Below are 22,524 nucleotides of genomic sequence, written 5' to 3' on the forward strand. Positions count from 1 at the left end.
GGTTTATGTGTTGATGGAATTAGAACTATAAAAGTGCAATTCTGAATCTAATTTCACCACTATTGCCGGGTCACTATTTCCCTAATTTTCTCTGCAGATGAACAATTTACATTCACTGTAACCATGGAGTTGAATAGCAGTGTGAATGAGTTCATTCTATTTGGGTTGACACAGAATGTTCTAAAGGAGAAAGTCGTGTTTGTGGTCTTCTTGTTTCTCTACCTTGCAACTCTGATGGCAAATTTACTTATTATGATGACCGTAAGATACAGCCGGACACTTGGGAGCCCCATGTACTTCTTCCTTTTCCACTTGTCCTTTTCTGATGCCTGTTTCTCAACAACCACAGCTCCTAGGTTGATAGTAGATTCTGTATCTGAAAAGAAAGTCATCTCCTACAATGAGTGCATGACCCAGATTTTTGCAGTTCATTTCTTTGGGTGTTTGGAGGTCTTGGTGCTCGTCTTCCTGTCCTTTGATCGCTATGTTGCCATTTGTAAGCCCCTGCGGTACACAACCATCATGAGCCAGCAAGTCTGTGGCACAATGGTGAATGTGGCCTGGGTGGTATCTTGTATCCATTCTTCTTCACAGATTTTCCTGGCTTTGAAACTACCATTCTGTGGACCCAATGTCATTGATCATTATTTCTGTGACATGACACCTTTGCTGAAACTTGCATGCATGGACACTTATACAATCAATTTACTCATAGTTTTTAATAGCGGGGCTATCTGCATGGTAAGTTTCATAGTCCTGCTTACCTCTTATATTTTCATCTTACGTTCTCTGAATAACCAGAGTGCAGAAGGAAGAAAGAAAGCCCTCTCTACCTGCACATCCCACATTATTGTTGTCATCTTATTCTTTGTCCCATGTATATTCACATATACTCGCCCTGTAACTACATTTCCAGTGGACAAGATGGTGGCTGTGTTTTACACTATTGGGACACCTGTGCTCAACCCTTTGATTTACACTCTGAGAAATACAGAAGTGAAAAAAGCCATGAGGAAATTATGGTGCAACAAACTGTGACTTGCAATGGGAAAAAAGAGGACTCCAACTTCTAATTCTGTAACAGTTTAATAAAATTGGATTGACAGAAAAGAGAATATGTTTTCATCCCAACATGGACAATTGAATCCTCTCCCAGTAGGGTGTTTGGAGACATAAGTAGAATGACCACAGAACACAGACCCGTTTCATTTTGGGTCAATATCACAAAGTGCCACAATATCAATTGCACTTGTATTTGTGGGAAGATAAGCCCACTCCTCCCTTCTGCTCTGTGCACAGCAGCTTCTGAGTCAACTTCTGCTGCGTCTATAACTGTACCTCCCTAATTTCTACATTATTCTGGTTTGTGTTTCTCCTTCCCATGTTTCTGACCTGGGTTGTAAAATGTCCCCTGAACTTGCCTGATGTATTTTGTTGGCAAATCAGTTTTGACACTACCAAATCTGGATCTTAGCTTTTCTGGCTAAACTGTGAATAGCCCAAAGTTACTACAAGAAACTGATGATCCCACAGGAGCATACACATCAACTAATTAAGCCTCTATTTGGTGCTCGTCTTCCCTTTGTAACATCTTTAAAAATTGGCCCTTTTTTTGACTCTTAAGCACGTAGAAGGAGATAACTCATGACCTTCTATTCAAATAGTATAATTGAGTTATAACAAATATATTCATTGTATTGATCCACGATTTCTATGTACTTTAATATCTCTCTTCTCTGTTTATCATGTTTCTCATTATTTGTCCATATTCTTGGTTTCATATACATTTGTAATATAAGTCCACGGGCATTTCCCTAATTCTTGGTTGGTGAATTTGGGACATTTTTTTCCGATTCTGAGAGTTATATTATAAAAATCAACACCTCATGGATAAGATCATACATATGAGAAAAGCAGCAACTGACAGAAAAAAACAGAGCTAACATTATAATATTTCATCCAAAAAGGAAGATGCAAGGAAGTGTCTCACTGACTAGTGGGTAGGATTGCTTGGTTGCCCAGCATAGCATGTACACTTCTGGGTTGGGAGAAACGTTTCAGGCTATCGCTTCTTGAATTCTACCTCTATTAAGCAAACTTTGACTGGTAATTTGGCTTCCTATAGAGATTTTCCTCTCTGGAGAGAAAAGTATTGATTAGTGACTAGAATAAGCACTTTGGTGTTTTGATTTATATTTTTCATGTATCTCATTAGATTTACATTCTAGTTCAGGTCCTGTTAACGAATGAGTGTTGACAACAGCAGCCAGTCCCTGTGAGAGTGGGCAATGAGTCTGTCTCTGAGTATAAATATAACCAAGACTATCTTCCTACAGATCTGGTGACTGAAGCTTGGAGTGTGGCAGATGAACCCATCTAAAGCCACTTTGAGAGGTTTTGCATGAGTATGCCTCCTTGAAGATAAAGTTCAACCTTCAAACTCTGATAATAAAAGTTTGGAAGATTTATCTAAAGATCATCTCCTGTACCAGAAAATCTCTCAAAGTACGACCCTATAGGGGTACCTGGGTGGCTGAGTGGGTTAAACCTCTGGCTCTTGGTTTCTGCTCAGGTCATGATCTCATTGGTTGTAAGAGTTAGCCCCATTTCAGGCTCCATGCTTCGTAGGGAGTCCGCTTGAAGACTTTTTTCCCTCTGCCCTTCCCTCCGCTCTCATGCTCTCTCTCTCCCTCAAATAAATAAATAAATCTTTTTAAAAAAGTACAAATCCTGTAGGTGATGAGTCAGGAATTTCTTGGTTGATAGCAGAAGCATCAATAAGCTACTTGCCTTGCCACCTTTGCCACAAATTTATCCTTGCTGTTAATTGCTATAGTTAGTATTGCTATAGAAACAGAGGGAAGAAGAGAAAAGAGGAGAAAGGAGAAGTAGTAATGAATGTGAGATTATGAAGGAGAGAAAGCTTTTAGCCTTGAGTTTTAGGAACCTCCATTAGGAGAATGTTTGTGGAAGATCACTGCTAATCAGGAAGACTTTTTTTTTTCCTCTCTATCATTTCTGATTAGTGGAGATTTCTCTGAAAGTGCCTGTATTTAGGCAACTAAAGCTCAGAGGAAAAATTTCATTTTATAAGTTATATTGAAAGTAAAATAAAATCAAGGGATTTCGTGGCTTTAAATACCATCTCTATGCTGATGACTTGCACATTTAGACTTCCATCCCAGACCCCCCTCTTGAATGCCAGACTTGTGTACTCAGCTACTTGCTTGATACCATCCTTATGTATCTAACAGAAAACTTTATATTTAATGACTGATTTTTTCCCTTTCAAAAATAAATTTAATATCCTGGAAACCTGTGTGTGTATACATTTCAACATACTGGAATTCTATGTGTATATAAATTAACAACTTAATATTGGATATTTTAAATTCATAGGCACTATTTGGATGGACATATTGCTCAAGGTGGAACAATCTGAAATCCTATTTTTTTAAAAAACTAGTGGAGAGGATTAGCCTAAAGTGTTTTTGTCCAGTTACATTTTTGTTTTTGATATGTTTCAAATGTTCTATTTGATTCTTTCTAGGCAACCAGACATTTTGGAGAATAACTTGACTAAATAATTTATTTTTTCAGGGTAGCCTTGTAAGGCAGGTTAAAAAGCCATAGAATTCAGGTGATTTAAACTGTATATGACTTCACCTGGAAGATATTTTGGGGCATAATTAAGCAGTCTTGGTAAAAATTGCCTTGCTGAAATACAAGATTCCTGAAACATCTAAGCCTGGGCTGCTTCACATTTACATAAGGAAGCATGGTTCTAGAATAGTGATACTTTTTAAATGTTAAGTATTTTCATTTAGTTTCTTACAAAGGCATAATTGATACTGTGGTGTATGTACTCAGAATTCAGCAAAGATTATGAATTCCAGAATGATCGTGTTGAGAAGTCTTGGGTCAAATTGAGCAAAACTAGGCTGATGTGGTTTAGTGCAAGTGTGACCGTGTGGCTGAGCTGATGACTTGGTATCTGCTCAACCACTTCAACTATTTGTTGCTTCGAGGTGTCAGGGCAATCACCTTTCTTTGGTGTTGTGTATATTGCACAATTACTTTCAGAGTGAAATGCACATTTCATTACTGCTGGTTTTGCTATCAAATCTGGTGAAATTCCATCATGAGACAGTCATGTTGAGAAACCTTCCAGTGGTGCAGGTGTTCACAGGGACCTCAGTGTGGAGCTCAGAGGTGGTGTAAGGCTCAATCTTCACATTTCCAGGAGCGCAGACAACAGTATCCTCTAGTCACTCCATGCGTGCACAATATGACGCAACATCTACCTGTGACTGCAGCATGCGTTTGGTCAGTACACTTTTTTCTTTTTTGTTTTTTTAAGATTTTATTAATTTATGTATTTGACACAGGGAGGGTGGAGAGAGAGAGAGAGAGAGAGCACAAAAGCAGGGGCAGCGGGACAGGGAGAAGCAGGTTCCCCGTTAGGCAGGGAGCGTGAATCTGGGTTCAATCCCAGGACTCTGGGATCATGACCTCAGCCTAAGGCAGATGCTTAACCAACTGAGCCACCCAGGCACCTCTTAGTCAGTACACTTCTATTTGATTTTAAAGTAGTCATTCTTTAGATGTAAGTTGTCCTGTTTTGAAGTCTTTCTTTTTTCCAGTGGGCTTCACACCCACAATGGAGCCCAACAAGGGGCTTCAACTCATGACCCTGATATCGAGACTTGAGCTGAGATCAAGAGTCAGAGACTTAACCCACTGACCCACCCAGGCAACCTTGAAGAACTTTTTTAATACCCATGATTCCTGGGGCTTCTACTCTGATCCAGCCCTCCAGTTAGTTTATGTCAGAGGAGACACAATGTAACAATTTTGGTAAAGACAGATTCTAACTCAAAGTTGCCAAATGCACCTCCAAAATATGGAAGTATCTTCAGTGAGTTGACAGTCTGTTCTAGAGCCCAGTAGCCCTGAGGCTTTGACTGTCTGTGGGAAGAAGTCCATGGCTCCTGAAAAATGGACCTACTCCTCTACAGTGAGGAAGGAAGAGGCTCTGAGCTTTTACTTTTCTTTTCATCATGTTGAAGGCAAAGGAGAGAGTCTGGGCCGCCTCAGTAGCCAGGCAGACCCTGGCAAAGTTCTAAAGGAGAGAGAACCGATCTCAGAGTCCTGTCCTGATTTTCTCTAGGATCATGAAAACTAGAAGGGAACCAGCAGAGAAAGAAATAGATCCGAAACAGTAAAATAACCCCCTTGACAAAGGACCGGGAATCCTTCCAATGGTAAATAGTAGAAAAAGCACAGAGGATATGCCTGTAACATGGTTCCAGCACATTCTGCACAATTAGCCTGGATTTGATGAGGTCTGTAGGATGTATCACAATGGTGAAAATAATGTCTGCCAGACTCCCAGCCATGATGGAGCACCACTGGGAAATATAGTCCAGGTCATCTGTGAACAGCATTGAACTTGCGGTAGGCATGGTGCTGCAGGGGAAAAGGTGCAGGCATGCCATCATGTTTCCCTTCCAGGTCCTGGACTCCCTATGTCCCCAGGACCCCTCCCCCAGAATCACCACCACGCTGAGACTCCCAACTGGTCCCATCCTGGCTTGGGAGACCAACAGTGACTGATTGTTGTTGCAGTCAAACATCTATGGCCTTCCCCAGAAAATTCCATCCTTCCAGTTTTCCAGGCCCAAAAGATGGAAGTCCAAAAAATTGATAATATCACAGCTCACACCTAACCTATTAGAAAAACTTTGCCTTCAGAATATATGCAGAATATGAACTCTTTTCCCACCAAGTCCCCTTTCATCCTGGTCTAAGCTGCCATAATTTCTCACTTAAATCATAGTCCTGAATCAGAATTCTCCGTACTTCCACTCTTGCTCTGCTAAGTCTATTTTCAGCACAGCACACTTCTCTCCTTAAAACCCTGCAGTGATTCCATTTTGCTCAGAGAAAAAGACCAAATTCTTACAATGATTTGACCTTGTATTGCCCTTTTGGCCTCTTCAGGTACTTCCATACTTGCTCCCTGACTCCAGCCATACTGGCTTCCTTGCAATTTCTTGATGACATCGGGCAGCCTTTCCCTGCCTAAAATATGGGTGCTTGCCCTATAGCTTCATCTACTTATGGGATTATTCTAATCTCTCCTTAGTAAGGCCTTCCTTATGCCTATTTAATATCAAATTCCTCTTAGCATGACTGATCCCTTTCTCTTGTTTGACTTTCCTTTTTTCTTTTTCTTTTTCTTTTTCTTTTTCTTTTTCTTTTTCTTTTTCTTTTCTTTTCTTTTCTTTTCTTTCTTTTTTTCTTTTTTTTTTTTTGTTTCTTTCAGAGAGATAGTGGGGAGGGGTATAGGGAGAGACATAGAGAGAATCTTAAGCAGGCTCCATGCCCCTTGCTGTTTCTGTACATTGTCTCTGTTCCTTTCCAGTCTGTTCCTTTACTTTCAGGCTCTCTCTTCACTGAACAGATCCCCTTTAATATTTCTTGAAGGGCTGGTTTAATGGTCACAAATTCTTTTAGTTTCTGTTTGTGCTGGAAGCTCTTTATCTCTCCTTCTATTTGGAATGACAGCCTTGCTGGATTAAGTGTTCTTGGATGCATAGTTTTTTATTTAGCACCTTCAATATATCACACAAGTCCTTTCTGGCCTTCCAGGTCTCTGTGGATAGGTCTTCTGCCTGTCTATTATATTTATACCCATGTAGGTTAAGGAACTCTTTTCCTGAGCTGGTTTCAGGATTTTTGCTTTGTCTTTGAAATTTGCAAGCTTCAGTATTATATATCAAAGTGTTGACCTATTTTTAATGATTTTGAGGCAGGTTCTCTGTACATCCTGGGCTTAAATGCCTGTTTCCTTCCCCAGATTAGGGATGTTCTCACATATGATTTGTTCCAAAATATCTTCGGTCCCTCTCTCTCTTTCCTCTTCTTCTGGGACCCCAACTAGTCTAATATTGTTCTGCTTTACGGTATCACTTATCTCTCAAATTCTCCCCTTGTGATTCAGTAGTTGTTTCTCTCTCTTTTTTGCAGTTTCTTTATTCTCCATCATTTTGTCATCTTTATCACTGATTCTCTCTTCGGCCTCATTTATTGTAGAAATTAGAGCCTCCTTTTTTTATTATATCCCATTAATCGCCTTTTTAATTTTGACCTGATTAGATTTTAGTTCTTTTATTTCTCCAGAAAGGGATACTCTAGTGTCCTCTATGCTTTTTTCCAGCCCAGCTAGCATGTTTATAATCCTTATTCTGAGTTCTACTTCCAACATCCTACTTATGTCCATACTAATCTGGTTCCTGGATGTCAGTACTGCCTCTTGTTCTCTTTTCTGGGGCAAGTTCTTCCATCTTGTCATCTGTCCAGAGAAGAATAGATGAATGAGAGAACAAAATACTAAAATAGCAATAATGACCCCAGAGAAATATACACTAAAGTAATCAGAAGACACAGAAGCTGTAATAGAAAAAAGAAAAAGAGAGAGATAGAGAATATAATGAAATAGTTGAACAGAAAAATGCAATACATTAGATCCTGGGTATATTTTGGTTTCTTTTTGAGAAGAAACTAGATCTTAAAATTGTCAAGAAAGAAAAACTTATATATATTCAAAAATAAAATTAAATACAATGAAAAGGTAAAATGTACCCGTAAAAATGAAAATTAAAAAAGGCTAAAAAAAGCATTGAAAAAAACAAGATTAGTTGAAAAGGAAAGAAATAAATAATTTGAAGGACTAAAGAATCATGAGAAATAAATTTAAATTCTATATACTATTTTCCTCTAGCCCTGCAGTTCTGCAGTTCTGTGTAATCAATAAACTTGATGTTAGCTGGATGTTCCTGCTGGTATTCTGGGGGAGGGGCCTGTTATGCTGATTCTCAGATGTCTTTGTCCAGGACAGTATTGTACTACCCTTGCCAGGGGCCTGGACTCAGTGAAAGTGTGCCAGATTGTTCTATGTGGCTTTTGTTCCCTGAAATCTTTCCCCACTGCTTCAGAGGATGAGAATGAAAATGGCGGCACCCTGATTTCTAGCCTTAGGGATGAAAGTTCACGCTCTCCCCTCTTCAGTGAGCCCTCAGAGAAAAGCAATCAATCACTCTGGTCTCCCTGGTTTCACTCTGCACTCTATGTTCACCTAGTCTGTGACCAAGAATTTCTACAACCCCATTTCCAGTCTCCAAGCATTAGAGACTCTTGCAGTAGGCACCAGAGCTGTTCCTGCCAGGGAGGGGGAAGAGGGGATCTCTCTGTGGTTCTGCCACTGGCTGGGCCCCTGCCAGAGGATTGGTCACCAGACTGTGCAGCAGTTTGCAGTTTATGTCAACACTGACCAGAAAGCTGGTACCTGGGCTCCTTGTTTGCAACTGGCTTCCCTGCTCCACTGCCTAGGAGCTCTGCTGCACTAAGTCACCCCATTCTTTTTGTGGCCCTGGGGATGCTGACACCACACTGTCCCACCCGCGATTCTGCCCCACTTCACCTCCTGAGCACCTTTCAGGCAAACTTCTAAAAGCTCTCATTTTGTGCTCTATTGCTTATACCATTTTCCAGTACCTGGCTTAGTGAGATTCCCCCTCCCCCCCCCCAGTTTATCTTCCCATAGATCGCCTTGGATTCATGTCTCCATACCTCCTACCTTGCAAAAAGTGGTGACATTTCCATTTATAGAATTGTTACAATTTTTTTTCAGATCTCTCATTGATTTTTGTAGGTGATCAGAATGATTTTATAGCTATCTAGCTGATTCCCAGAGACCAGATGAAATCAGGGTCCCCTACTCCTCCACCATCTTAACTCTCTCCCCAGTCTGCCGCTTTGAATAAGTAGTCAGAGTAGTCTTCATGGAGGACATCACATTTGAATAAATACTTGAAGAAGGGGAGGGAGGCAGCCATGTATATATGCACTGCAGAAATGTGTTGGAAGGTTTGAGTCCAGTGATACGGGAACCCAGAGAGTATTAGATGAGGTCAGAGAGGGGTGGTGGGTCCAGATCACATAGAGCCTCGTAGGTTGCATTAAATGACTTCACTTTTGATGAGACCAAAGTGGAGCACCGTTGGAGAGCTTTGATCAGGGGAGAGGCAAGACTTGACTCACCTATTTTGTCTGACATTAGTATTCCTACCCTAGCTTTCCTTTTTGCTTCTATTTGCATGGTAGATGTTTTTCCATTCCTTCACTTTCAATCCACATGTGTCTTTATGTCTGAAGTGACCCCAACAAGTGAGTCCAACAATCTAACAAGAGGATATTTCAAATGTAATTATCTATGCAACAAACACGGGTGCAGTTAAATACATAAAACAACTACTATCAGACATAAAGGGAAAAAATGACAATAATACAATAATAGTAGGGAACTCTAACACCCCACTTACACCAATGGACAGATCATCCAGACAGGAAATCAGTAATTAGGAAAAAGTGGCTTTGAATGACACACTTGACCAAATGGACCTAACAGATATATTCAGAGCATTTCATCCCAATGTAGCCAAAGACACATTCTTTTCAGGTGTACAGGAAACATTCTCCAGAGTAGATCACATGTTAGGCTACAAAATAGGCCTTAATAAATTCAAAAAGATTGAAATCATATATAACTTTTTTGACCAAAATGGTATGAAACTAGAATTACCCACAAGAAGAAATGTAGAAAGAACACAAATACGTGGAGGAAAATAACCTGATCCTAAACAATGAATAAGTCAACCAAAAGAGATCAAAGAGGAAATAAAAAAAAAAACACGTGGAGACAGATGGAAATGATAAGGGGTTAGTATCCAAAAGATATAAAGAACATATACAACTCACCACCACAAAGACAAATTATCTGATTTAAAAAAGAGACATTTTTCCAAAGAAGACACACAAATAACATGTCAACACATCAAAAGATGGTCAACATCACACATCATCAGGGAAATACAAATCAAAGCCACAGTGAAATAACATCTCACACCTGTCAAAATGACTAAAATTAATAAGACTAGAAAGAACAAATGTTGGCAAGGATGTGGAGTAAAAAGAACCCTCGTGCATTGCTGGTGAGAATGCAAACTGATGCATCTGTTGAGGAAAGCATTATGGTGGTTCCTCAAAAAAAAAAAAAAAAAAAGAATTATCATATGATCCACTAATTCCACTACCAGGTATTTGCCCAAAGGACACAAAAACAGTAATTTGAAGAGATATATACAGCCTTCTGTTTATTGCAGTATTATTTACAATTGCCAAACTATGGAAGCAGTCCAAGTATTCAATGGTAGGTGAATGGATAAAGAAGATGTATATATGTACAATGGAATATTACTCAGCTTTAAAAATAATGAAATCTTACCATTTGCAGCATCATGGAAGGACTTGGTTTAATGTTAAGTGAAATATATCAGACAGAACAAGACAAATATCCTAAAATTTCACTCATATGTTGAATTTAAGAAAAAAGACAAAGAAAAGAGGAAACAAACAAAAAACCCAGACTCTTAAATACAGAGAATAAACTCATGTTTCCCAGAGGGAGGTGGGCAATGGGTGAAACAGGTGAAGTGTTTGAGAGTACACCAGCCATGGCAAGCACTGAGTAATGTATACAATTGTTCAATCAAAATTGTACATAAACTGTAACTTGATTTAAAAATTTTAAAAAATGTAAAAGCATTTTCTTTTTTTATAATAATTTTTTATTATGTTACGTTAGTCACCATACAGTACATCCCTGGTTTCCGATGTAAGGCTCGATGATTCATTAGTTGCGTATAACACCCAGTGCACCATGCAATATGTGCCCTCCTTACTACCCATCACCGGCCTATCCCAATCCCCCACCCCCCCTCCCCTCTGAAGCCCTCAGTTTGTTTCCCAGAGTCCACAGTCTCTCATGGTTCATTCCCCCTTCTGTTTACCCCCCCTTCATTCTTCCCTTCCTTCTCCTACCAATCTTCCTATTTCTTATGTTCCATAAATGAGTGAAACCATATGATAATTGTGTTTCTCTGCTTGACTTATTTCACTTAGCATTATCTCCTCCAGTCCCATCCATGTTGCTGCAAATGTTGAGAACTCGTTCTTTCTGATGGCTGAGTAATATTCCATTGTATATATGGACCACATCTTCTTAATCCAGTCATCTGTTGAAGGGTATCCTGGCTCCTTCCACGATTTAGCTATTGTGGACATTGCTGCTATGAACATTGGGATGCATATGGTCCTTCTCTTCACTATATCTGTATCTTTGGGGTAAATACCCAGTAGTGCAATGGCTGGGTCATAGGGTAGCTCTATTTTTAACTTTTTGAGGGACCTCCACACTGTTTTCAGAGTGGCTGTACCAACTTGCATTCCCACCAACAGTTTAAGTTGGATCCCCTTTCTCCACATCCTCTCCAACATTTGTTGTTTCTCACCTTGTCCATTTTTGCCATTCTAACTGGCATAAAGTGGTATCTCAATGTGGTTTTGATTTGAATTTCCCTGATGGCTAATGATTTGGAACATTTTTTCATGTGTCTGTTAGCCATTTGTATGTCTTCATTGGAAAAGTGTCTGTTCATATCTTCTGCCCATTTTTTGATTTGATTATTTGTTTCTCGTGTATTGAGTAAAAGCATTTTCATTTCCATTTTGTTTCTCTTCTTTCCTTACTTACTGGCTTAATGGCTTCAAAATATTTTAGAAGTTATAGAAATTTTAATTAGTAGTTTTCATTGCAATAATTTATATTTTATTAGTAACATTAAGATGGATAATAATTATTATGTCTACAGTAACATTTTCTAGAATAGGAAACTGTGGGAAGTTAAAAAATTTGCTTAAAGTCAGAGAGACATAAATCATGAAGCTAGAATTGAACGTTGTCACTTGTGTTGAAATGTGTATATGTGCTAAGAGCTTTGTGGGCCTTTAAAAAAGATTGGACATAAAGAGCAGAGCCTTCAGAAACTTTTAGTAGTCTATACCACAGAGTGACTTTAAAGGTGTAGTTTTTCCTTGGAGCAGAGACATGAGTGGAGGATTTGGTAACTGAAATGAGTGGGGTCCCGTTGGGAGACTAGGAGGGGAGAAGGGCTCTGAGGACAGAATCTGCCTGTTGACAGCTTTACTCGGGATTCCTTGGCACCATGGTTTGCTGTGATCCAGGGCTGACTGAGCTAAGTAGTTCATAGAGCATATCTTTTGGGGTTGGCTGGGAAGGGCAGAGTCCTTATCCCTCCAAAGACTGAGTATTTGTGAATCTCTCTGAAATCTCTATAAATATCTGTTGGAGGAAGAAGAAATGTTTCCTCCATGTGCTCCACTAGGGAAATGTTCTGGGGTAATACAGCTGGCTTTAGAGGTGTTTCTATCACAGAACAGTGGGGATAATTCCTTTTTACTCTAGAAAGTTCTAAGAGTAGAAGTAAGAAACTTTCTGCTGATATTATAGACCCTTTTGAAAAGTCTAACTCAAGCCTCCTGGGAAAGATTGGCTATCTGTGGAGTATCTTCTCTCCCCATAGATCCTGCAATGGAAAGCCAAGTAGACATAGTTGAAGTACAGTTTGCATGTTGCAAACACACTGCACATGATTCATCTTCAAATTAAATCAGAATTGCAGGAGCAAAAACTATGAGCTCTCTATTGGACTTCATCTCTTTCTGTATAAGAAATAAGGTAAGTTTACAAGCCCAACTAAACTGTGTACTTTTTCTTGCCTCCCATTCAGGACTCAGTTCTCATGCAGTTGCCATTATATAGTTCTGTTCCCCTAGAAGCATGAAGTTCCAGAAACATATTTATCTCAGTGATGAGAAGATTCTGATGTGTCAGGGTTCCTGGCTTCCCCTGGCCTCTTCTTGATGCAGCACTGTCTCAGGTCTAATTCTTATTGAAACAGAGGTACATTGAAGGGGGCAGAGGTATATTCTCCTATATGGGGGGATTTTTTATTTGCAAGGCTGAAGGTCAGGAGAAGGATAGGGATATATACTGACCATATGCAATCAGTAGGCATTGCTACTGTAATGGCATAATTCTATGATACTGTGATACTGGTTGTTCTGATATTAATGATACTAATGTTGGCTGCCCAAAACTACTGTCACCTAAGAATTATATTCTCTTTCCAGTGTTGGAGTAAGGGACGGTATATGGAGAGGAGGAATGAGAAGCAAACTTTCTAGTGAAGTCCTAAGAGGAAGCACTCTTTTTTTTTTTTTTAAAGATTTTATTTATTTATTTGACAGAGATAGAGACAGCCAGTGAGAGAGGGAACACAAGCAGGGGGAGTGGGAGAGGAAGAAGCAGGCTCATAGCAGAGGAGCCTGATGTGGGGCTCGATCCCGGAACTCCAGGATCACGCCCTGAGCCGAAGGCAGACGCTTTAACCGCTGTGCCACCCAGGCGCCCCAAGAGGAAGCACTCTTTATCCCTAAAAATGTTCTTTGCCCAGCCTTCCACTGTGGATTTATAATTAAATAGAAATATAAATGCTGGTCTCCGTTTTTGACACATCCTGAATTTTCCATCCATTTGATAGTGAGGACATGTACTGGACATGCCAATGGTTTTCTTCCTTACCTATTTATGGGTTCTGGCTTTATGCTGGCTATACCCTTATGGTTGGAGTCTGATGCTTTGCATGGCAGTGGAGTGTTCAAGAGGGAGAAGTTGCCATGGAGCACAAAAGCTACAGATCCGGCACTGGTTTATTTCTGACAGCTCTCTGCCAAACTGCCTGCCAGCCTACCTGAATTGCACAAAACAGAACAGCGTGAACTTGCCTTACTTGGTATAAAGTCAAATAAACAAAGATATTAAATCAAAAAGAAAGAAGGCTATAATTAAGTGTTGTATGATTCATTAAACACATACACACACAAACGTTTTACCAGGGGAAGGCCCTTAGCAAGATAGTTGTTCGGGAAAATGTGGAAGTCTTTGCTGAGGAGATGGCATCTGAACTGGGTCCTCTGTGCACCGGTAGCAATGGAGAGTGGAGGTTGTATCAGGGGAAGGGCATTTAGCCACTAAGAACTATTGAAAATTCAGTGAATGAGATGGTGTGGGCATATTTATGAGGGACAGCAAGTGTCAGGCGTGGCTGAAGCATGCATGCCAGAGGCACTGGGAGGAAAGGTGGTGAGCAGGATTGTGGCCCAGCGCTCGAGGGCTGTGAAAGTCATGGTGAGTGTTTCAGCATTTGCATTTGAAGACCATAGTAACCATTTAATCATATTTATGATTCATCATATTTTTAGAATGATTACTTTTCCTTTTCAAGTTATAGCAAGGAGTTAAAAAGAGGGAGAGGACGGGGAGGGAGGAGAAAGGGAATATCTGTAATAGTGTCCTTTCTTCCTGTTTAGAAACTTAGAATGTCCACTTAACGAATTCTAGGATTGGCCATTTGTAATACCCACCTTTTTGAAATACTAGCCTGATTTTCTGGTGTCTATGAACTAATAATGCACACAATGAAAACTCACGTAGATATCTCACTCAGTGTGTTTTTTTTCCTTCCACAAAATAGTGTGAGACATTTTATTTATACTTCAATGAATACTAGACATTGTATGAGAAGAATTATTATGTTCTATGATTTGGGAATCTAAGATGATCCTGCTTTTAGGGCAGTGAAAATACTCTGTATGATATTATAATGATGGGTACATATCATTAACTTGGTTCCAATTCCATAGAATGTATCACACCCAGAGTGAACCCTAGGGTAAACTCTGGGCTCTGGGTGATGATGTGTCATGGTTGTGAGAAATGTGCCACTCTGGCAGGAGATGCTGATAATGGCGGGGGGGGGTGATATCTGTGTGGGGGCAGGGACTGTATGGGGACTCTGTACCTTTCTAGGTTTTGCTGTGAATCTAACACTGCTCTAAAAAAATAGTCTTAACAACAACAGAAAAGATGAAAGCAACAATAGAATGATCCTATTAACACTGAGGGGAGCTGTGTAATTTTGCTACCCACCCCGCCCCAGAGACAGCTAAGAGTAGGCACTCCTGGTCCTTCACTGTGAGCGGAAGTAACAAGCCTGAAACCATCACAGATTCATGTTGTTGGGGATACAGCAAATACACTTGTATGCTTTCCACTGAGTTTCTCAGTGCAGGGGATACAAAGATGGATGTCTTCAGTGCAACTCTGACATCTTGAAGGAGGGAGATGCTTCATTACAGATAAGCTCAAATTCCAGTTGGACTCAATTTAGAAAAAAGAGAGATGACTAAATTTTCTTAAACTGAATAATTTTGTTCTTAGGTGCTGAATAAATCTTAATAAAATCAGTTCTCATATTTTGTATGTCTCCAGATTTTATATTTGACCACAAGAATATATGCAAACTTCATTATCTGGCTCTCATGTCCTTTGGCAGGGAAGAAAATTTCCTTTTCCGAGTTTATCCACAATGACTTTAGAATCTGTCTAAACCAGAGATTTCATATTGATCTCTTCTATTGGCCCTACCATCTCCATTAAAACTTATTTGATTTTATTTCTTTCACCTCAAATGCTTTCTCCCCTCTGATTTTCATATCTTTTGGATCATAAACTCTACAACTAAGGGCCTAATTTATTTCCCCTTTCCTCCTACATAATGAAGCTGTTATGTACCTTTTACTGTTTTTTAGTATTTATTAAAGGTATTTGGAGTTGTCATTTCCAGCTTTTGACCACCATGAGCAAATTAGCATGATCCACAGTGCCAATATGATTTCAGCCAGTCAGCAAAGGAAATTGGCGTGTAAAATAGTTGTGTGGCTCTATTACGGGTAAAGGACAGGTAGATTAACAACTTTGAAAGTTGATATTAATAATCGGAATGTTCATACTAATACTCATAATGAAAGTAATCATTCCAATTGCAGGGAGTACGGACCTGCGTTTCCCATGCTTTGTACATACCGAATTATTTAGCCTTCATAGATACCCTACAGAGTAGGTTGTTTTACTCTTAGTGTTCACAGGTGAAGAAAATCAAGCACTGAGATATCAAGGGACTTGTTAAATATGGCACCATAGTGGGCAGCAGGTGGGGTATGTGGCTTCAGCTGTGTGGCTTCAGCCTCTATGCACTAGGTGCTAACAGATGTGCTCACCTACCTCTCTGCTCTGCTTTAGAATAGCTGCGTCTCAGGGAATCTGGCTTAGAACCTGTCTTTCTTCAGTTAAAGTTACAGTTCAGCTCTTAACATAATTATGAATTTTTCACTACCAATCTATCCTTTAGGAATTTGTATTCTTCTCTCTGCAGATGATTTGTATTCTTTTAACACCAGTCACAAAATGCCTTACATAATGAATTATTTCATTTACGTTTATCTTAAAACTCATGCTAAATTATTATGAATGGGAGAATATTGCCCGTTCTTTACGATAACTCCAGAGAATTGTGATTCAATATTTAAAATAAAAGATAATTATAGAATTAGGAGAGAAGTGAATAGATAGTATAATTTTAAAGTGTTTTGAAAGTAGACTAAGTTAAAATGGGGAAATTGGCAGCTTGGACGATATGAAAAGAAAAACATCACAGAAAAATAGAAAAAGTAAAAGCCTAATAGTGAAAGAAGCAGAGGCTGGAACTTACATAGTTCTTGCTTATTATGAGCCAGATCTTTTTTTCATTTTATCTGCAGAGGTACCATGATTATGTTTAAAGTGGCTTTCCCAAGTGAGTAAATAATAGAACTCAAATTTGAACTCAAGACATCTGACTCTAGCAGCTGTGTTCTTGGTCAAGATGTAATTATTTTGCTTGACTAATAGTCATTCCAGGTAAAATAACAAGATTGTAAAATATGAGCTGACAAAGGATAATAAATTATCAGAAGAGGAATATTTTCATAAAAATGTAGTAAAAATGGGGGTGCCTGGGTGGCTCAAGTCACAGTCCCAGGGTTCTGGGATCAAGCCCCTCAATGGGCTCCCTGTTCAGCAGTTAGAGGTAACATAACATAGAACAAAAAGAAGGAATTCAGAAGTCAGTCTACTGGTCTTCCCATGATGTCACTTCTTTTCTTCTCTTTGCAGATTAATCCTTTGTCAACTGCACCCTACCTGCAGCCACTCCTATGGCAATGAATAGCAGTGTGACTGAATTCATTCTGTTTGGGTTGACACAGGATGCAGGAAAGCAGAAAGCAATATTTGGGGTCTTGTTGATTCTTTACCTTGCCACTCTGCTGGGGAACTTTCTCATTGTAGTGACTATTAAAGCAAGCAGGACCCTCGGGAGTCCCATGTACTTCTTCCTATTCTATCTGTCCTTTGCTGATGCCTGCTTCTCTACAACCACAGCCCCCAGATTGATTGTGGATGCCCTTTCTCAGAAGAAGTCCATTTCCTACAATGAGTGCATGACTCAGGTCTTTGCAGCCCACTTCTTTGGGTGCATGGAAATCTTTGTGCTCATCCTCATGGCTTTTGATCGCTATGTAGCCATCTGTAAGCCCTTGCGATACACGACCGTCATGAGCCGCCATGTCTGCAGTGTGCTGGTGATTCTGAGCTGGGTGGGATCCTGTATCCACTCTTCAGCTCAACTTTTTCTGGCTTTGAGATTGCCTTTCTGTGGCCCCAATGTGATTGACCACTATTTCTGTGACTTGCAGCCCTTGTTGAAACTTGCCTGCATGGACACTTATGTGATAAACTTGCTAGTTGTTTCCAACAGTGGAGCCATATGCATGGTGAGTTTCATAATCCTGCTTATCTCCTATGTCGTCATCTTGTACTCTCTGAGAAACTACAGTGCAGAAGGAAGGCGGAAAGCCCTTTCCACCTGCACCTCCCATTTTATTGTGGTTGTCTTATTTTTTGGTCCGTGTATATTCATATACACACGCCCAGCAACCACATTTCCAGTAGACAAGATGGTGGCTGTGTTTTATACAATTGGGACACCCTTGCTCAATCCTCTGATCTATACACTGAGGAATGCAGAAGTGAAACATGCCATGAAAAAGTTATGGTGTAGCCAAGTATGACTTCTGTTGATACATGATATTCAGGGATTCTAATGTGTATTTCCTTAACAGCTTGGTTTTCCTTCATAGACATGAAAGATAAAATATTCCCCCAGTGCAAAAAAAAAGAATTAATTTTAATTGTACTAATATTTTGTATATTTATTTGTATTAATATTAATAAATATTAATAAATACATATATTCTGGTATTCTGAGAGGATTGCATTAGAATAGGGTTACTTACAGTCCATCACCATATTGAACAACCTGTGATGGCCATTAGTTGAATGCTATTGATATCTGATCTTGTTCACATGATAATTTAACTTCCTGTACAAATTTCTCTTCAGAAAGAAAGTACTGACTAGTTAAAGAATGATCATGTGTGTGCACAAACCAATTCTTTCTCTAGATTTTATTCTAGTCTTTAAGAGTGTGGTCATAAGAGCTAATCCATAAGGAACTGGAACTTGGAGAGTAGAGGTTGCTGTCTTGAGAATCTGGGACTTAGAGAAGGTGTTCTGAGAAAATTCTACTCTGGAATCTATTCCTGAGCCTGCCTCACAGGGGAATCTACATGGATGGACCCTCAAACTCCAATCAAAGCTAGAAATTTCAGTGAAAACCTGGACTGTCCCTGGAGAACCTCTCAAAGTTCTGTGAATGGTGAGGGAAGGAGAATCTCATACTTGGCGGTGATGAGCGGTATCAGCCAGGAAGCTGACTTTTGGTGGGGTCCTTCCCATTGCTCTTCTCAAGGGAGAAGGAAGAGACAGTGAGGGTGTTTGGCAGCAGGAATATGCAGAAGGGAGGATGAAGGGTAGAAGGGAGACTAAAGAACCATGCACAGTGACGAGCAAGAAAAGGTAAAAGGAAAGTGGGAACTTTGTCCAGGGTGGAGAAAGAACTTTGCCTTCTTGTATTTTGAGAATCACTTCTGGGTATATGAACATTTTCAGGGAAAAGAAAAGAAGTTTCAGAGTATCTCTATATTATTGACCTAGTGTAGCTTAGCTTCCTTGGCTGCCATGTTTGTTCAGGTATCAGGAAAAAGCTTTTTTTTTGTTTTGTTTTGTTTTTGTTTTTGTTTTGTTTTGGTTTTGGTTTTTGGTTCCTAACAGTATGTGCAAAATCAAAATTCAGATTCCTTGGAAGAACCCAGGATTGAAAAGTCTGCTTTAGTGCTTTCCAGTTCTGGTCTTTCGGTTTTATATGAGAATGTTTTAAAATATGTATTTTCATTTCTGAAGATCACCTACTTGATATGTAGAATACCTACCTACCACCCCCCTCCATCATAATATGTGATGCTCTTTCAGTACCTGAGTTTACGATTCCCATCAAATTGGTGCCAGGGAGTATTACTTTAGGTGATAGAGGCTAAGGAGAAAAGAACTTCATACGTATGTGAAAAATTTCTGCCAATGGAAGACACAATGTTATCATGTCCCACCAAAGATTCCCAGAATTTCTACATAGGAAGTGGTGGTGGAATACATATTTAAGTCCCAAGGAGGACGTTTGTCAGAGAACAAATGAGAACATTTGAGAAATGTTTGTTTGCACTCACAAAAAGGATACACTTTTATGGACAAAGTTTGTATAATTAAACCTATCTGTAAATGGGGAAAATTTCAAAGTAAATTGGGTGGAGACTGATATTAAGAAGTAGTCATGAGGAAAGGGGAAAAGGAATCACTCCAAGCATTGGAAGGGGAAAAAGGAAAGGAAGTCTGAAAATCAATTTTTGATTGGTCAGGGAAAAAATAACAATAAAATGACCTCATGAGAGATCCAAGAGAGCTCTTATAAAACCCTTTTGTGACTTCAGTGGTGAGGGGAGTCATTTCCAGTTCCTCTCATCTCTATGTTCAGGTTGGAGACTTCTTGTGCAGCTTGGGGCTGTCCTAGTGCTCGTCTGATCTGTTTGCTTTCTCTAAGAGATCCCAATACTATGTTGCCCGTCGGCCAATACTGAATATAATGTTTCGTATATATTTGTGCAGTCTTTAGTGACAGCAATAGGGAATTCCAGTGACTGCATTATGTCCAGAAATTTAACACACTGCATTTTCTTTAAAAAAATGTATCAGGTTTGTTTTTATATTTTTAAAAAATAATTATTATCTATGGACAATGGAAATGAGTGCATTGCCTTGCTTAAAAAAATAGGATAATATTATAAGGGAGTATGTAATTCAGTTTAAACATCACTTTCCCTTGCATCCCATCTCCCATGTCCCCATTTAACTAGATTTAAAATATATTTAAAATGTAAAAACTGCATCCTTTACCTCTTTATTTTAATGTCTCCCATACACATAAAATTTTTTTATTGATTTTGTGAAGTAGGTTCTAACTTTTTTTCCAAATTGATAGTCATTTATCTTAAAATAATTTATTTGCATGTGATTAATATTTACAAACTCATCATATATTAAATTACCAAATATATATGGTTGAATTTCTTTGCACGATACTCTGTTCTATTCGCGTTTGTTTATTCTGTAATTTTAAAAATTACTATGGCCTTATGATATATTTGCTCTCAGTTCTTCTCCCCCTGTCCCCAAAAATCCTTTGACTATTCTCAACTATATATTTAACCATGTGGAGTTCAGAATCATGTTCTCAGCTTCCGTGGAAATCACCTGCAAAGATTTTGATTAGGAATTCACTCAGTGTGTCAATTGCTTGGGAAAAATCAACAACATTAAAATGGGAGTTCTTCCCATCGTGAATTGTATAACTCACTTGACTCAGTCGTTGTGTGTTTATGAAGATGTTTAGTGTTTTTCATGAAGATTGTACATGTGTTTGTTACATCTCTTAGTCTTATTGTTACTGTGAAGGAGATTTATTTCCTTTTATAATTGCTTTTTAAACCTACATTTGGAGGTATTATTATGCTGATTTTTGGCTAAGCTCTTTTAATAAACACTATAATCTGTTGGATGATTGTCCTGGTTTGGCGAACTAGGTGAACTCACCAGACAGTATTGGGTTGTGTTGTTTCATGTTTGGTTCTGATTGTTTTATTTCCTTCTACTCTTATTTCATTGCTTGACACAGAATTTCCAAAGTGACAGGCTGGTGGACCGAATTTACCTGAAAATTTGTAAATTTGTTTAATCTAAAAATTGTTGTTTAACAAAAGGTTTTATAAGCGTAATCAGTCGTCAGTATATTGAAGTCATTAAAATTTATATAAAATATAAATGCCTGATTTCCCCTAAAAACCTGAGTGTGGGACAGTTTTGGATATATGTTCCTCAAAAGGCAACAACACGCCAGAACTTAGTCTTGGCAGACTCTCAAAGGGGACAGGATTTGCTCCCTTTTTACAGGGAGCAAATGTTTTAAATTTCTACTTAAATGTCTTTGCAAAGTTTAGCTCTATTCAATTTTTTAAAATCTTCCTAATCTCTGTAAGTATATGGGGTTGAGAACGTGGCATTGAAACTAGCAGCTCTAAAGAGTGGCCTTAACTTATTCCTGAATTTAATGGTTCTCTCTTAGAATGTGTGACTTTTCCTTTAGGTTTAAGGAACATGCCCTTTGATCAAGTTAAAGAAACTCATTTTATTTTTAGTTTACTGTGCTTTAATTAGAAATCAGATGAAATTTTATCAAATCCCATTTTGGCATCTCAGAAATATCTTTCTTATTTTCAAAATGTAATTTGATTATCAGAAAATCCTGGTAACAGGGGCTCCTGGGTGGCTCAGTCATTAAGCATCTGCCTTTGGCTCAGGGTGTGATACTGGCATTCTGGGATCGAGCCCCGCATCAGGCTCCGCCGCTGGGAGCCTGCTTCTTCCTCTCCCACTCCCCTGGCTTGTGTTCCCTCTCTCGCTGGCTGTCTCTATCTCTGTCAAATGAATAAATAAAATATTTAAAAAAAAAAGAAAGAAGAAGAAAATCCTGGTAACAGAAATCAGCAAACTAAGGATTGTGTTGGAAAGCAGGACATGTAAAAAAAATTTCCAGGCCTAATCTGCTAAAATGTATTTAATGAGAAATGGAGGCATGTTATTACTTGAGAACTAATTTAATCCTCTATAAAAAGATGTGAACATACTGACAGTGGACCCTACATTATATGATGGCACAGTCGCAAAAAGCTCTCAATAATAAATGAGAAACAGAAAACTAAAGCTAACATCACACTATTACTTTGATTGACTTTTATCAAGTTCTAAAACCTTACATATTACACGGATATAAAGACATGGACCCCATTCTAAGGTCCTCCCCCATGTTTATATTATGTGATATAATAAAATAAAGACCATCTTAAGGGTTATCAAAAGACACAAGTCATGACACCATTATGGAATTTTTCTTCTGTATTGATAAATGGAAACAATTTTAAAATATAAAGCTAAGAGGAGTACTTTACTGTGATATATTTTCAAATTCTGTTGTAAAGTTCCTCTACAATAAAAAATTAAAGGACAAATGGAAGCTAGCTGAAAAAGCTTTTCACACGTATTCCCCCAACTCCTCTATAGCACAGAAGTGAGAGTCAGTCAATGTTTGTGAAGAC

General features: G+C 38.9%; 2 protein-coding genes and 1 pseudogene across 2 annotated transcripts; 2 read left to right on the plus strand and 1 right to left on the minus strand.

The window, feature by feature from the left end:
* Window positions 1–123: 123 nt before the first annotated feature.
* Window positions 124–1,038, plus strand: LOC123785182 (olfactory receptor 4C11-like). The gene has a single exon (XM_045786895.2). It carries the CDS (start codon window positions 124–126, stop codon window positions 1,036–1,038), a length of 915 nt encoding a protein of 304 aa, XP_045642851.2.
* Window positions 1,039–2,156: 1,118 nt separating this feature from the next.
* Window positions 2,157–5,636, minus strand: LOC123784921 (solute carrier family 25 member 43 pseudogene; annotated as a pseudogene).
* An 11,443-nt stretch (window positions 5,637–17,079) lies between these two features.
* On the plus strand, window positions 17,080–17,994 carry LOC123785183 (olfactory receptor 4C11-like). Its single transcript, XM_045786896.2, has one exon. The coding sequence runs from the start codon at window positions 17,080–17,082 to the stop codon at window positions 17,992–17,994; it is 915 nt and encodes a 304-aa protein (XP_045642852.2).
* The last annotated feature ends 4,530 nt before the right edge of the window (window positions 17,995–22,524 follow it).

This window comes from Ursus americanus, chromosome 24 (assembly GCF_024610735.1).
Source record: "Ursus americanus isolate L20-20 chromosome 24, mUrsAme1.1.p, whole genome shotgun sequence".
In the NCBI taxonomy this organism is placed as follows: Eukaryota; Metazoa; Chordata; class Mammalia; order Carnivora; family Ursidae; genus Ursus; species Ursus americanus.